The 15,503-nt window shown below is 65.7% G+C and overlaps 1 protein-coding gene across 4 annotated transcripts; it reads right to left on the reverse strand.

Annotated features, from left to right (window-relative positions):
- Nucleotides 1-3,007: 3,007 nt before the first annotated feature.
- Nucleotides 3,008-15,493, reverse strand: SPATA20 (spermatogenesis associated 20). 4 transcript variants are annotated; one of them, XM_075440828.1, is made up of 16 exons: nt 15,448-15,493; nt 13,704-13,841; nt 13,352-13,416; nt 11,989-12,143; nt 11,630-11,773; nt 11,160-11,361; nt 10,931-11,061; nt 10,734-10,838; nt 10,188-10,262; nt 9,770-9,982; nt 9,460-9,652; nt 8,562-8,730; nt 7,919-8,127; nt 7,605-7,804; nt 7,402-7,482; nt 3,008-3,279 (listed from the first exon to the last, which is right to left on the reverse strand). In XM_075440828.1, the coding sequence occupies exons 1-16, from the start codon at nt 15,477-15,479 to the stop codon at nt 3,109-3,111; spliced, it is 2,283 nt and encodes a 760-aa protein (XP_075296943.1). In that variant the 5' UTR covers nt 15,480-15,493; the 3' UTR covers nt 3,008-3,108. The 4 variants fall into 4 exon arrangements, with proteins under 4 accessions (XP_075296943.1, XP_075296942.1, XP_075296940.1 ...); XM_075440827.1 differs by having other exon boundaries at nt 10,188-10,337; XM_075440825.1 differs by lacking the exon at nt 15,448-15,493 and adding an exon at nt 14,214-15,220 and having other exon boundaries at nt 10,188-10,337.
- Nucleotides 15,494-15,503: the final 10 nt, after the last annotated feature.

Consider the following 15,503-nt stretch of genomic DNA (forward strand, 5'->3'; position numbering starts at 1 on the left):
GCGTGCTCAGGTGTGAACTGGGCACCCACACGGGAAGCAACTGGGTGCAGAAACCTCTTTTATTTTGCCCCATGTACCTTCTCAGAGGGGCTGGAAACGGGGACCCCCACAGTGCACCCCACCGCGCGCCTCGCCGCGGGGTACAGGCGCCAGAGCAGGGCTTGGGGACGCCCCTCTCCGTGCCCCCCTCCCGCGGATGCAACATCGCAAACAACAAACAGCTCTCAAAGCCCCATCTCCCACTGATGTCGCATCAACGCCAGCGCAGATAAAAGCCGAGAGACCCAGAACCAGAGCCGGCTTTGCCGGGGAATATTAATTAGAGGGAAAGCCTCATTAGAGCAGCAAGAGTGGCTGCCAGCACTGCCTCCCCCCCCCACAAGGGAGGAAAGGGGGTCTGGTGCTGCCCCAGCACGAGTCCCAGCAGCCCCCCACATCCACTGGCAAAGGAAACAAGGGAAGGGGTCAGGAAAATGGATTTTAAGCAGCAGCGTAGGGCTGCTGAGCACCGAGACCCCCCCCCCTCCATCACCTTACCCAGAGCCCAGGCCAGCTGGGCAGCACCCTGCCAGCCCCGTTTCCTGTTAATCACCCCAGAAAACAACACTTGCAGCAAATTAATGTCATCTGCAGTGAAATCAGTGGGTTAGTGACAGGAAAATAATGAGCAAGGAAACATCGCCGAGAGGGTTTAACCGCTGTGGCCACACCGGCTCCTGCGGCCAAGCCCTCCTTCGGCACCACCTGCCAAGGGTGGGCAGCACCCATGGGTGCCCTGCGTCCAGCCCGCCCGGGAGACACTGAGGGGACCCGTGAGGGGGTCCTGCAACTGGACTCGAGCAAAACCACCCTTTGCCAAGGCCACAGAGCCGCAGGGCTGCAGCAGCCGGGGGGCTCTGGGGACGGGGCAGGGAGCATGGGGTGGCACAGCATGGGGCCACCGGCTCCGGGCAGCAGCGAGGCGAAGACGCCAGGAGGATCCAGGTGCCACAACATCTGTTATTTATTACAGAGAACTTTCCTTCCTTTTTTGGTTTGTCTGGGGGTTTTTTGTTTCTGAGAGGTGAGCCCAATTCATCCTGACAGGTTCACAGCACATTTTTGCCCGGCGGCTGCTTACAGAGACACGCCAGCGAGCAAGACGGTGCGGGAGAAAGGCACCCTGTGCCTTGTGCCAGGGGGGCTGGTGGGCACCGGAGCGGGCTCAGCACATTGCCCCCAGCCCTGTGCCGCCTCGGGGCCACACGTGAGCCCGGCTGGCCACGGGGCCGAGACGTCAGGGCTTCCCCACGGGCGCTCAGCACCAGCCCTGCTCTCTGAGGATGCTCTCCCGGCACGGACACAGCACCAACTCGCTCTGAGCGCGCGTGAGGACGGGTGTCAAACCAACCCCCGCAGCAGAGATGCCAAGTTTAAAAAAACCAAAAAAAAATCAGAGGAAAGCAGAAAAATCAGAGGAAAGCAGCCAGCCCTCTGCCAAACCAGCAATTTTCAGCTGGATTTCCAGAAACACTTCAGCTTTTCAAACCAAGAGAGGAGAGAAAATAAAACCCCTTCTCTTCCACAAGCATAGAAAGCATTCACGAGATGAGGTGCAAAATTCCTCTTTGACTTCAAAGGCATCTCTCTTGGCTGGTTACCCCCAAATCCTGGCACAAGCCGCTGGAAAGCCGTCGGGCAGCGCGGCTCAGCACCGCTTCGCTGCCGGATGATGCCATCCCGCCGGCCGGGGCGCGGGCTGCCGCGCCGGGGAGCCCCAGGGTGTCACAGGGATGCTGAAAATGTGGTGCTCGCCTGTTTGGAAGCAGGGAGGAGGAGGAGGGACGGAGGGGAGGAAAGGGAGAATGAAGTTTATGCTGCGGCAAATGGAGCTTGTGTGGTTGGTGACAGCATCCCGCTTCTGCTGGGGGGGGCTTTTCTCCCTCTGCTCGGTGTGTGGAGACAAGGAGAGCTGGCAGTGCCATCCCCCTGGCCAGCATCAGCAGGATGCGGCCGAGCCCCCAGCGTGGACAGGCAAGACCCTCGGTCCAGCCTAGGCTTTGCTGGGACAGTTCAGAGCAAACAATTCCCTCCCAAAACGCTGGTTTAGAGGCAGTTTTGGGGGTTATTTCTTGTGCTGTTATTGAAACTGCTGCAAGCAAGGGCTGGGGCCAGGCTGGGCCACTCCCCTGCCTGCAGGCCTGGGGGTCCCCAGCCCCTCTGCTCCTGCCCCAGCAGGGAGGGTCCCAGGCGGGACATCTCCCTGCCTGCCACCCTGCTGGGGACCCCCCAGCCAGGGCAGTGCCAGGCAGGGGCACCCACCCCCAGCTCCCAGGGTCCCCTGCCCCCTCCAGTCACCCCAGCCCTGGGGAAGCCCCCCCCCACGCCGCGGGTCCCAGGGGGAGCAGCACAGCCCCGCGAGCCCCAGCCTAGCGTGGACGCAGGCACTGGCCTTCTACAAAAAAACCCAGACTTTGGATAGAGCTTTCTGGAGCTGTACCGGGTCTCCGCACCCTCGACACAGCCAGGACGAGATGTTTAGCTGGTTGGAAGAGCTTAGGCACGTTTTCATCAGCTGGGGAAAGCAGCAGGTTTTTTTTGTATGCACTATATATTAACTTAATGTATGTTACAATCCACCCCGTAATGGAAAAATACCGTGGCTGCCACGACCGGTAACGCTTCCAAAAGCACTTGACTCCCAAGCCATCCAGGTGCTTTTGACAGTGTTACCCTGGGTTGCTATAGGAACCCTCACAGTTTCCCCATCTGACTTCTCCATTAACGCTGGGATTTATATTTAATTTGTTTTCCTTTTCCTCGGCGAGAGGAGGCGAGCAGCAGGCGCCTGGGAGCGGGAGGAGCTGCTGCTCAGTGGGCTTCTCCTGGCCATGCCAAAACCAGCACCAGGGCCCAGGGCTGGTTCTGCCGAGATGCCACCGCGCAGCGGTGCCGGCAGAGCCTCAGCTGGTGCAGGCAGGGACGGGCACAGCCCCGCTGCGCTGCCAGGAACCATCCGGGAGGCAGCTGATGCCCAGGGCGGCTTTATTACGGGTCTCTCCCACGTTCCCAGGCTGGCATGGCAGTCTGTCCCCCCTCGCCTTCCCGCAGGCAGAGGGGCTGAGGGGCTCACGGGCACAGCATCCCACGCAGCTCCTGGGGCGAGGTGACGGGCAGGGAGCAGGCGAAGTTGCTGCAGACGTAGGCGGTGGCTTTCCCATCCTTCCTCTCCAGGGACGCAAGGAAAGGCAACTGGCGGTAGAGGAACCCAGCGCTGTCTCCGTCTGCCAGCATCAGCGCCTGCCGGGGAAGGAGCCGTGAGAGCGCAGGCAGTGCCAGCTGGTCCTCCCCTGCCCGCAGACATGCCAAGCGCTGGCAGCATCCCCAGCGAGGGGACGGGACAGGGAACCGAGGGGACTCGTGCCACGGTCCCGTGACAGCCACCTCCCCGCCATGCCTGTGCCACAGCGAGCCCACGGCCCGCACCATCCCCAGCAGCTTTGCCTCCCTTTTCCCCCCCCAGACACCCGGCAGCCGGGGATGAAGCCCAGGGATCGGCACACACTGGCCCAGAGAGGGGCTGCCCAAGCCGGGGGGCTCCCTGGGGTCACCCACCCAGCCCAGGGACAGCCCCAGCCCCAGCATCGCCCCGTCCCACCCTGCAGCCCAGCTCCCCCTGCACACCGGGGGGCTCGGGGGGGGTCTCCTGGCTGACAGCAGCACCAGCCAGGGGTGATGACGGGGCTGCCGTGATAATCAGCTTTTCCAAAAGGGAAAATGTTTGTCAAAGCCTCAGGGCCTGCGGGCTGATCAGGGGAAGGGCCAGGAGCTGGCAGGGAGCCTGCTGCGGGCACAGCTGCGAAGGGTGAGCTCAGCGCAGACCCTTCCCGAGCCCGAGGCACGGCAGCAGCCCCCCAGCAGCCCCCCAGCGCCGGAGCACACGGCTGTGCCCTGCCCGTGCCCGGCCCCACACGCGTGCCCGCTGAGCACTGACACGCTCGCCACACGTTCGCGCCGCTCGTGCTGCCAACACCAAGCGATGCCGCCCCGGCTCCCACCGCCGGCACCCACACCTCGGCACTGCTCGCCCCGCGTCCCCTGCCACCGGCCGCGGGGCCGGGAGCGAAGCCAGCACCCTCACCCAGAACGGGTGGCCACACGGCCCCCCCCGCGCCTGGCAGCCCCTGTGTCCCCGGGGGTCACCGTGCCCCCAGGCCCTCGCCCTGGATAACGGCGGCTGCAGTCCCCCCCCCCATCCCGATCGCCCCACATCTCCCCCTCGGCCCCTGCCTTGACCCAGCTCCGGCTCAGCCCGTTTCCCTGCCTGCCTCCTGCTCTCCCCCCCGACCTCCTCCCCCCTCGCCTTTGTCTGGAATTAATTCCAGGAGTGATTAATTACCAATTCATGTCCGATCTGAAATTCATTATTCATTTTTCTCACAGGCTCCCTAAGGTCCTCTTGCGGGGCCGGGATGAAGGCGAGCGGCAGGCTCGCGCTCCGCAGCCGAGGAGATAATGGGATCCTTCATAATTACCCTAAAGACCATTAACAGGGCAGGGATCTACACCAGGAGCCAGGATCCAGCCCTGGAGCAGGGATCCAACCCTCTCCGCTCCCGGCCCCGGGACCCCCAGGGGAGCAGCCACCGGCATCGCCCCCCGAGCACCCGCATCCCCGCGGCTGCTGCCTGCGGCAAGGGGCTGCTCCGGGCACGGGGTCCATTTAAACCTGCGACCTCAACGCTGATCTCGTTACAGCAAGGATTTCAATGTGAGATTTATAAGGAATTAATTACTGGGACGACCTAATTAATTGTGTTCCTGCAGACAAGCCTAGCCCCCAGCACCCCGCCGGCACTGGGGAGCGGAGGCGGCAGGGGACACGGCGGTGACATTTGCCCAACTCCTTGGCAAAGCTTTGACTCCCAAAGCTGCCACGTCCCCGGCGTGGGTGATCCGGGGCTGCTCCGCCTCGGGCTGGGGACGGAGAGGTGGGGGGCAGCTGGAAGGGGCTGCAGGAGGGTGGGAAAAGGAGCACCCACATCCCCCTTCTCCGTGCGATGCAGCAGAGAGAGGGACGGCTGTCGGGCGGCGGGCGGCTCCCGAAGGCAGCGCGACCCTCGGGGCAGTGGGATTCTCCTCCCTCCTCTCCTGATCCGTCCCACCACCACAACACGAGGCACACAGAAGGGACCCCCACCCTGCCTGCTCCAGCCTCCAGCCACAGCCCCCCCATGCACCCCTCCACACGCAGCCCAGGCTCTGCTGTCCTCGGCAGCTCCCGAGCACCCCGTAGCTTCGCTCCCCAACAGAAATATCCATCCTGAGCACTCAGTCCTCCTCTTCCTCATGCTCTGAGGAAGGCAACAGCCTCCGGGAGACAGACCTGCCCCTGGGGAGCAAGCGTCCCCAGCAGCCAGGCCAAGCTGCACGGGAGGAGGGGGAATGGCTGCGCTATTTGCTCTGCTCAAGACCCCAAAGCTGCTGGCTGTGTCCCCCCCTGCCCCGGAGCCTGCACGGACTCAGGGGACCGACAGCTGAACCAGCTGCAGGGAAAGGGAGGGGGTTATTGGGAGCAGCGCTGGGCTCCCCGCTGCCACCACGTCCCTTCCCGTCCCCGCAAACTGGACCCCCCCCCTGCAGTCCTTCAAGGGGAGAGAGGAAGAGCGCAGGAGCACGCAGCACGGGGATCAACGCTGCCAAGGGCACTGCTGGACAGGAGATGGTGGAAGAAGGATGGGAAGCCGTGTCCCTGACCCACGCTCCCGGGCAGAAGCTGTGACCGTCCTCCAACACGGGTGTCAAAGACCGCTGGGCACGCAGGCAGAGGGTCAGGGACAAAAGGCTGAGCTAACGCGAGGACAGAGCAGGGAACCCCGCGCTGATGGCTCAGCCCTCCCAGCTCAGCCCAGCCCGGGTTACAGAGGGAAACTGGTGCTTTGGCCCCGGTGCCAGCTCCCCACGCGCTGCGGCAAAACACGCCAGTCCCTGGCACCAGGACCCCGACAGACGGGGGTGAGCCTGGTCCGGAGGCTGAAACGCTGCAGCCCCTCGCCTGCAGCCCAGCCCTGCTCCCCTCGCCCGACCGCCCTGCCGAGGCGTGAGCCGTCCGTCCCCGGTGCAGGGACGCTGCCGGCCGAACGCGACGGGTGCCAGCTGCCACGCTGCCTTCCCTGCCAGCTCCGCGGCACCCACGGCCGGAGCGGGGTACCCACAGCCAGAGCAGGGCACCCACGGCCGGAGCGGGGCACCCACGGCCGGAGCGGGGCACCCACGACCAGAGCAGGGCACCCACGACCAGAGCAGGGCACCCACGGCCAGAGTGGGGCACCCAGAGCCAGAGCGGGGCACCCAGAGCCAGAGCGGGGTACCCACAGCCAGAGTGGGGCACCCACAGCCAGAGTGGGGCACCCACGGCCAGAGCAGGGCACCCACGGCCGGAGCGGGGCACCCACGGCCGGAGCGGGGCACCCACAGCCAGAGCGGGGCACCCACAGCCGGAGCGGGGCACCCACAGCCGGAGCGGGGCACCCACAGCCGGAGCGGGGCACCCACAGCCGGAGTGGGGCACCCAGAGCCAGAGCAGGGCACCCACGGCCGGAGCGGGGCACCCACGGCCGGAGCGGGGCACCCACAGCTGGAGCGGGGCACCCACGGCCGGGCTGGGGGCACCCACAGCCGGAGTGGGGCACCCAGAGCCAGAGCAGGGCACCCACAGCCGGAGCGGGGTACCCACGGCCGGAGCGGGGCACCCACGGCCGGAGCGGGGCACCCACGGCCGGAGCGGGGGCACCCACGGCCGGAGCGGGGGCACCCACAGCCAGAGCAGGGTACCCACGGCTGGAGCGGGGCACCCACGGCTGGAGCGGGGCACCCACGGCCGGAGCGGGGCACCCACGGCCGGGCCAGGGGTACCCACGGCTGGAGCGGGGCACCCACGGCTGGAGCGGGGCACCCACGGCCGGGCTGGGGGCACCCACAGCCGGAGTGGGGTACCACCTTGCTGCGCCCCAAGGGGGTTCCAGGCAGAAGGTGACCCAGACACCAGCTGGATCCGCACCGGGCATGACGCATCCACACCGGAATGGAAGGGTTTCCCGCGGGACAGCAGCGCTGGGGACGCTGAGCTCAGGCTGAGCGCAGCGTGGGCAGCCAGGAGTGACCGCAGACGCGGCTGCCGCCGCTCCCCGGGCTGGGCTGCCAGCGCTTTGCCCCACGGAGAGGGGTGCCGGGGGCTCAGCCGTGGCCCTGCCGGCTGCGCTCACGAACAAGGATAGGCTGGGATGATCCCCAGAAGGGAGGCAGGGCAGAGGAGGAGGAGGACGGATGCTACAGCCGCGCTGGGAGCAAGGAGGAAGGCACCAGCGGCAGCAGGGAGCGTGACAGCGGCTGCGCAGGACAGGGCAGCGATGGCTCCTCTACCTTGTTCGGGCTGAAGACGGAGTGGACGCAGCGCAGCATCTCCTTGGTGTCTTCTTCTCGGGGGTCCCCGCAGATAACGACCTGTCCAGGTAGAGCGTGGGTGGCAGGAGGGAGAAAGCAGAGCGCTGTGACTGCACCCCGTCACTGCCGGGCCCCCTCCCTCCGTTAGGTCCCGCAGGGGACGTACGAGCCCCAGCCCATACCTGTTTGAGGGTGTGATGGAAGACAGCGGTGGCCCGGGCCATCTCTGGCAGCGTTATCGGGATCTTCCGGAGCCTCTCTGAGAAGGCGGCCAAGATTTGCCCGGCTTTTTCCACCCACTCCATGTGGCCGGAGTAAGAAGCCGCTCGGAGCAGGTTGGTGACGGCGACAGAGTTGGGGGTGGGCTCTGCTCCGTCTTGGTCTGTGGGGGACAACCCCTCCTCCATCAGCTCACGGCTTGGTCCTCCAGCCCGGCATCGCCCCTGTCCCCCCGCACCACAGCCCACGCAGGGCACGGCCGTGTCCCCAGGCTCACCGTCCTTCAGGCGCAGGAGCAGAGAGGAGTCACCAGCCTCGCTGGAGAAATACGCAGCGCCTTCGGGGTCCCAGAAGAGCTTGTCTTGCGTGTGCTGGAGCTGCAGGGCCCATTCCAGCCAGCCCTGCTCCAGCGAGGCTTCGTACAGGTCGAAGAGAGCCTGGATGACGAAGACGTAATCCTCCAGGAAGCCCTGGATGGGCACAGTGCTGCAGTGGCAGGCGGGGAAAAAGCATCAGAACCTCTACACTGGCCAGGTGGGAAATGTTCTCCAGCCCAGCAAAGCCCTACCTGCTGGTCTCTGCTACGTGAGCAGGTGCCACCTCAGAGCTCAGTCCAAGATGGTGGACTTGGCAATGGCTGCGCCAAGCCAGCGCACAGCTCAGCCCCAGGTTTCTGCACGGTCGAGCGGCAGCAGGGGAGGGCAGGGGAAGGCGTCTGCCAGCTCCAAAGATGAGGAGCGGAAAAGGATTTGACCTTCATTCCTCCTCCCTGGGTGGGGGGCACTAACCCACCCCAAACTGCACCAGAGGCAGCTCTGCACGAGGCAAACAGCCTCCCTCCCTCCGCCTTCGGCCCTGCCTGGAGCAGGGGGGCCGTGGACCCCCCGGCAGGGAGAGACGCTCTCCGTACCGCTGCTCACCTCTGCTCCACCGCGTCGTCTCCGCCGCGGTAGCAGCTCCGCAGCAACCTCCCGCTGGTGGGCTGGAAAAGGTGTCTCCGCAGGAAGGCAGCTGCCCGCGCTGCCCGGCTCACGTACCCCTGCTCGGCCAGGGCCACCCCAGCCTGGGCAAAGCCCGAGATCATCAGCCCTGCGTAGGCACAGGCACGGCGACAGGCTCAGCGCAGGCGGGACAGGGGACGGGCGCGGGGGTCCCTGTCTTTCCTTCAGAGGATGCTCAGCACGAAGCTCAGCCTCCCTGACGTTCACGACAGGTCAGGGCTCAGTCATCAGCCCCTCCGCTCGGTTCAGACCACCAAGACGGTCACTCGCTGTCACCACAGAGAGGGGCACAGCGCCGCACGGCCAGCGAGAGCTCAGCCTTTGCTTGCGGGCAGAACTGGGCTTGAGGGAGCCCTGCTGTGTGCGGGATGCGGTGTAACTCCAGCTCAGACCGGCCCCAGCCCCCCCCCAGGCATTCACCGCTGGGACCGGTGCCTGGGAGCCTGCAGGACACCTGGGCACGGAGCTGTGGTCCCCCCGCCAAGGCAGCAGCGGAGATGGGGAGACCCCGCCCGGGTCCTGAACCCCCATCCCCATCCCCAGCCCGGGGAGCCAGGGGAAGAGTTTTGCTGCTCTCTGCTGGCAACAGGGGAGGAAAATCAAACCAGTGCAGTGTCCCAGCCCTCAGCAGCCCCACGGCTTGCAGGCGTGGGGCAGCTCCCACCGCCCCGGACCTCAGCCCCCCCACTGCCTCCCTGGGGGGCTGCCCACTCCCAGCAGGACTCATCGCTACGAGCCCCCCGAAATCCCGCCGGCCCCGGGCAGCGGCGGCGGGGTCCGGCCGAGGCACGCAGCCCCCGGCGCTGAGCCCTCTCACCGTTCCACGCCGCCAGCATCTTGGTGTCCAAGTGCGGCCGCGGCCGCTGCGCCCGGGCTGCAGCCAGCCTCCGCCGGCCCTCCCGCAGCAGGGCACCCAGCCGCCCCGGCTCCAGCCCCAACCGCGCCGCCGTCAGCTCCGGGGAGCACCGCACGGTGAGGACGTTCTTGCCCTTCAGCTCCTGGTGAGGATCCTGAAAGAAGGATTGGACCCTGCGAGCTTCGGGGCTGCTCTGCCATCTCCCCGTGCCCAGGGGTGCGGGTACCCCACCGGTGCTCCCGGGACCGGGCAGGTCTTTGCCCTCCCTCACCTTCACGGGGCTCACGTTGCCAGCCTCCTTCACTCCGTAGTGGTGCATGAAGACATCTCCCAGGGTCGTCCCCTCTGTGGCCCCCTCGACAGGGTCAGGAAGGAGAGTCCGGATTTCCTCAGCCGCCCACACACAGAAAGCTCCTTCTCGCTTCTCTCCAGACGCAGTGGTTGGGTAGGAATCAGCATCTTCTGCGCTGTAGAAACCTCCAGCCTGGGGAAAGAGCAAGAGAGACCCTCCAGCCACTGGCACCTTCAGCCAGCTCCCCACCACTGCCGGGCTGGCAGGCCAGCCAGCCAGCCGCCCCAGTGCCCCAGACTGAGCTCAGCTGGGAGGGGAGGGGGGGAAAAGCAGCCCCGAGCCACATCCCAGGGCAAGGGAAGCAGCTCCCTTCGGGCCAGCTCAGGGAACAACCTACCTGGTCACTCAGGTCCCGCGAGACGTAGAGCAGAACGTCTCGGGCGACGTCGGCAAAGAATCGATCGCCGGAGATCTGCAGGATCGAGGTTACAAGGGGACATGGGGGAGGCGAGAGACACGGCAAGGTACGTGATTCTGATTTGAAGAGCTGGCAAAGGCAGGGGGAAACACATTTGAACAGCCAGGGATTTTAAACATGGGATGGATTCAGAGTAAGATCTCTGACAGAAATCTACGGGCACTGGAGAGCAACCCGGAGGTCAGAGGCAGCAGCCAGTGTCTGCTGACTTGCAAAGCCCAGCCAGAAGGGTGTTCCCTCCCCCACTACGCTCATAACCCCAGGGCTACACCGTCACGGATTAGTGCAGCGTTCCTGGGTGAAGACCAGTAGATGAAGGCGAGCATGTGACCGCTCCATGCCCATGGGATGGGCAACACCTTGGGGAACAGGCTTTGAAACTGCTCCCCAAGCCAAGCCAGCCCTCCCCAGCCAGCGCCCAGCGTGCCAAGCGAGCCCCTGCGCAGAGGGATGCTGCGGCCGTACCTGAAACGCTCTGCTGTAGGCGGCTGCCAGCTGCCCCTGGTCGTACAGCATCTTCTCAAAGTGAGGGACGTGCCAGTGCTGGTCCGTGGAGTAGCGGTGAAACCCCTGCCAAGACCAAGAGGACACGTCTCCAGCCCATGCCTCCACCCCACGCCTCCTGGGCATGCAGGGGTTCATCCCGAGGGCTTTCCTCCTACCTGAGCGATGTGGTCATGGATGCCCCCGTGGGCCATCATCCTGAGGGTGTGCAGAGCCATCTGCAGCGCCCGGGCACCTTCTGGAGTTGTTCGGTGCAGGGCCCAGTACGTGAAGAGGAAATTCAAATTCACTGAAATACAGGGAGAACGTGGGAGGCTGTGGGGTGGGCTCTGCCCCCCCGGCGCTGCCTGCCCCACGGCGGGGCTCAGCAGCAAAGGCCAGACCGACCTGGGGTGGGGAACTTGGGGGATTCGGAGAAGCCGCCGTATTCCTCGTCGTAGGAGCTGGAGAGCTGCTGGAAACAGGTGGCCATCACCTCTTTGGCTGGCGGGGGGGACTCCTGGCCCCGCACACGGATCTCGGACCTGCGTAGCAATGCTTCCAGGATCTTCTGGCTGTTCTCCAACAGGGCATCCTTGTTCTCCTTCCACTGAGATGCAGAGTGAGAAAGTCAGTTCCGCCAGTTTTCGTCTCTCTCTTTCTGCTTCCTGCATTGCACCGGTCCAAAGTGCACCTGCAGCTCTCGGTCCCCCTCCCCAGATCAGTCCAAATCCACCTCCAACCAGGCCAAAGCTCTGACACGTTCTCTGGGTTCCTCGTGACCGTACCTCTGACCTCAGCCACCCACCAAGCCCAGACCAATGCCCCCGCTGCCCGTTGGGTTGAGCGCTGCCTGCTAAGCCACTGCTGCTCCGTACCTGCTCTGCGATTCGGAGCAGCACAGTCCGAAAGCCAACGCGATGAAGTCCATCTTCAGGAGGGAAGTACGTCCCCCCTGCAAAGGGCTTCAGGTCCGGAGTCAGCCAGACGCTCATCGGCCAGCCACCTCCACCGCTGGTTGCCTGAAAGGCAAAGCATGGGCGCACCAACGTCACGCAAGAGGCCCTCTGCTCCGTCCTCCTCCGGCACATCCAGGTGCCTCACCTGAGGACAGACGAGTGCTTCTCTCCATCCCTGTGATCATGCACGGCCCCATTCAGACCACCCCACACACTGGTTCTTCTCGCCTGAGGAACATGACCACGAACCTCCTGAGCCCTGCCCGCACCTCCCTCACCTGCACGAAGGTCATGTACACTTTGTCCACATCTGGCCGCTCCTCACGATCCACTTTGATGCACACAAAGTTCTTGTTCATGATGTCCCCGATCTCCTTGTTCTTGAAGGACTCCTCCTCCATCACATGGCACCAGTGGCAGGTGGAGTAGCCAACTGAAAGCAAGCTCAGGCGGGTGAGGAAAGGCCCTCTGCAGGGAGCAGGACACGTGCTATGGGGAGATGGCTCAGAGCTGGGGAACCCTGCTATGGAGAACAGCTGCTGCCCCCCTGGAGAAGAGACAGAGGAGACGGAGGCTTGCAAGGCCTCCTGGGCTCTCCAGCTCTTGCTCCAAGCACTCCAGCAGCCAGGAAGACCCCTGGATGACCTGGATAGGCTGGAAAGCTGGGCAGAGAGGAACCTGATGAGGTTCAACAAAGCCAAATGCAGGGTCCTGCACCTGGGGAGGAACAACCTCATGCACCAGTACAGGCTTGGGACGGACCTGCTGGAGAGCAGCTCTGCGGAGAGGGACCTGGGTGTCCTGGTGGACGACAGGGTGACCATGAGCCAGCAGCGTGCCCTGGCTGCCAAGAAAGCCAATGGGATCCTGGGGTGCATCAAGAAGAGTGTGGGCAGCAGGATGAGGCAGGTTCTCCTCCCCCTCTACACTGCCCTGGTGAGGCCCCATCTGGAGTACTGTGTCCAGTTCTGGGCTCCCCAGTTCAAGAAAGATGAAGAGCTACTGGAGAGAGTCCAGCGGAGGGCTACGAGGATGACGAGGGGACTGGAACATCTCCCCTACGAGGAGAGGCTGAGGGAGCTGGGCTTGTTCAGCCTGGAGAAGAGAAGGCTGCGAGGGGACCTTATAAATGCTTACAAATATCTGAAGGGTGGGTATCAGGAGGATGGGGCCAAGCTCTTTTCAGTGGTGCCCAGCGACAGGACAAGGGGCAATGGGCACAAACTGAGGCACAGGAAGCTCCGTCTGAACATGAGGAAGAACTTCTTCCCTCTGAGGGTGACGGAGCCCTGGCCCAGGCTGCCCAGGGAGGCTGTGGAGTCTCCTTCTCTGGAGATATTCAAGACCCGCCTGGACAAGGTCCTGTGCAGCCTGCTGTAGGTGACCCTGCTTGGGCAGGGGGGTTGGACTGGGTGACCCACAGAGGTCCCTGCCAACCCCCACCATGCTGTGATTCTGTGATTCTGTGGATGCAGCCCATCTTCAGCAAGAGCTGCTCAAGCACGCGGCCCTCTCCCGCCGACAGCGCATTAGTGCCTAGCGTCCGTCCTAACCCCGCGGCAGCTCGGGACGCAGCCCGGCTCGTCTGGTCACCCACCGAGCCACAGGTGGGAACGCGACACGCGTCGTGTTTCTGGTTACCTGACAGGAATATCAGCTTGTTTTCCTTCCTCGCTTTATCAAAGGCTTCCTGACCCCAGGGGTACCTGCGGAGGGAAGACAAGAAAGGAGCTTCAGGGGTCACCGCTGCCGGGACTTGGGCTCTTCGAAAGCTGCCTGAGAAGCTGCTGCCTGGTGGAGAGCGGTCAGGGAAGCGGGGGACACGGGCGGCTGGGCAGCGCGGACCCCGAGCCCGCGGGCAGCTGCGCAGGAGGCAGCTCGGGCTGCTTCAGCCGCCATCACACCGGCGCCAGCAACCCCCCGGCCCCGCGGGCGCGAGGAGAGGAGGAGGAGGAGGAGGAGGAGGAGGGAGAAATGCCCTGGTCACTCTTACCAGTCCACGGGGTTGCGAGCGTGCTGCAGGAGGTAGGGGGACTTCTCGTTCACCAGGCGGTTGGCGTGACGAGGGACGCTGGGGGGGCTGGCTGTGCCCCCCGCCGCCATGGCCGCGCTCCCCGTTAGAAACGCGCACCTGCGACGCCAAACGAGCTCATCGCTTCCGTGCTCCCCACAGCCCAGCGCAGCCCCCCGAGAGAGCCGCGACGCCCCGGACCACCCCACCTCCCCCCCTGCTGCTGCGGGAAGGCTCCCAGGGACGGGGGGGGGCTGCTCCCCGCTCCCCACCATCAGCTCCCCGGGCCAGGGAACCGCTCCCGCCCCAGGGCTGGGTGGCTCCGACCACCTCCTCGCCCCCACCCGGGACCCTACAGAGTCCTCCCCACTTGCTGGAGGCTCAGGCGAGGCCACCGGCACGGCCCGGGGACTGCCACCCCCAGGGCCCCCTCCTCTCCAGCCCCCAGCCCCCCCCAGCTCCCCGCGGGGGCACAGAGCTGCGGGATGTGACCTGGGTGTCCCCAGAGAGGAAAATCCCCTCCCGTGGGCGCAGGGTAGGTGCGGGGGCAGGGTGCGGGCAGGGCGGCACCGGGACTCCGTGGCAAGGGACAGGAGGGGACCAGAGGGACCCTGCTGCTGCTGGGCGGGGTGCAGGGCTGGGGCGCAGGGATGCAGGAGGGGACGCAGGAGGGGATGCAGGGATGCAGGACCGGGGTGCAGGGACGCAGGGCTGGCGTGCAGGGATGCAGGAGGGGATGCAGGGATGCAGGACCGGGGCACAGGGATGCATGGCTGGGGCACAGGGATGCAGGAGGGGATGCAGGGATGCATAGCTGGGGTGCAGGGATGCAGGAGGGGACACAGGAGGGGATTCAGGGACACAGGGCTGGGGTGCAGGGATGCAGGAGGGGATGCAGGGGTGCAGGGCCGGGGCACAGGGATGCAGATGGGGATGCAGGGATGCAGATGGGGATGCAGGGATGCAGGGCTGGGGCGCAGGGACGCAGGAGGGGATGCAGGAATGCAGGGGTGCATGGCTGGGGCGCAGGGACACAGGGCTGGCGTGCAGGGATGCAGGAGGGGATGCAGGGATGCAGGAGGGGACGCAGGAGGGGATTCAGGGATGCAGGGCCGGGGCGCAGGGACGCAGGAGGGGATGCAGGGGTGCATGGCTGGGGCGCAGGGACGCAGGGACGGGGCACAGGGATGCAGGAGGGGATGCAGGGGTGCATGGCTGGGGCGCAGGGACGCAGGGACGGGGCACAGGGATGCAGGAGGGGATGCAGGACTGAGGTGCAGGGACACAGGAGGGGACGCAGGGACGCAGGGCTGGGGTGCAGGGATGCGGGGTTGGGGCGCAGGGACGCAGGTGGGGACGCGGGGACGCAGGAGGGGGTGCGAGGAGTGCAGGAGGGGGGTGCAGGGGATACCTGAAGTCATGCAGGGGGTGCAGGCAGGCAGGGAGGGTGCAGGAGGGGTGCAGGGGGCTGCGGAGAGGCCGCTGGGTAACACGGGAGGGGTGTAAGGGTGCAGAAAGGCTCGCGGGGGGATTCGGGAGGGTGCGGGGGGTTGCGGGGCAGACGCAGGAGGGGCGCAGGACGCAGAGAATTCGGGGGGGGTCGGCAGCGGGTGCCGGGGGGGCGCAGGGAGGTGCGGGGGGGCGATGCAGAGCGGCTGCGGCTACCGCAGGGACCGGGCCCCGCAGCCGCCCGCCCCCGGGGCCGGCTCCCCCCCCCCCCCAATACCTGCGGGCCCGGCGCAGCGGCGCCACCAACATGGCGGGGGGGGGCGGGGCGGGGGG

Source organism: Opisthocomus hoazin, chromosome 21 (genome assembly GCF_030867145.1).
Source record: "Opisthocomus hoazin isolate bOpiHoa1 chromosome 21, bOpiHoa1.hap1, whole genome shotgun sequence".
Classification (NCBI taxonomy): domain Eukaryota; kingdom Metazoa; phylum Chordata; class Aves; order Opisthocomiformes; family Opisthocomidae; genus Opisthocomus; species Opisthocomus hoazin.

What these genes read in the sequence shown, in the direction of transcription:
- SPATA20 (XM_075440825.1), bottom strand. Translation starts at nt 15,142, where the DNA reads ATGACTTCAGGTATCCCCTGCACCCCCCTCCTGCACTCCTCGCACCCC. An exon ending in CGCGGGACCTGAGTGACCAG is followed by an intron (nt 9,983 to 10,187) that starts GTAGGTTGTTCC and finishes CTCTTTCCCCAG; the next exon opens with GCTGGAGGTTTCTACAGCGC. An exon ending in GATGCTGGCGGCGTGGAACG is followed by an intron (nt 8,731 to 9,459) that starts GTGAGAGGGCTC and finishes GTGCCTACGCAG; the next exon opens with GGCTGATGATCTCGGGCTTT.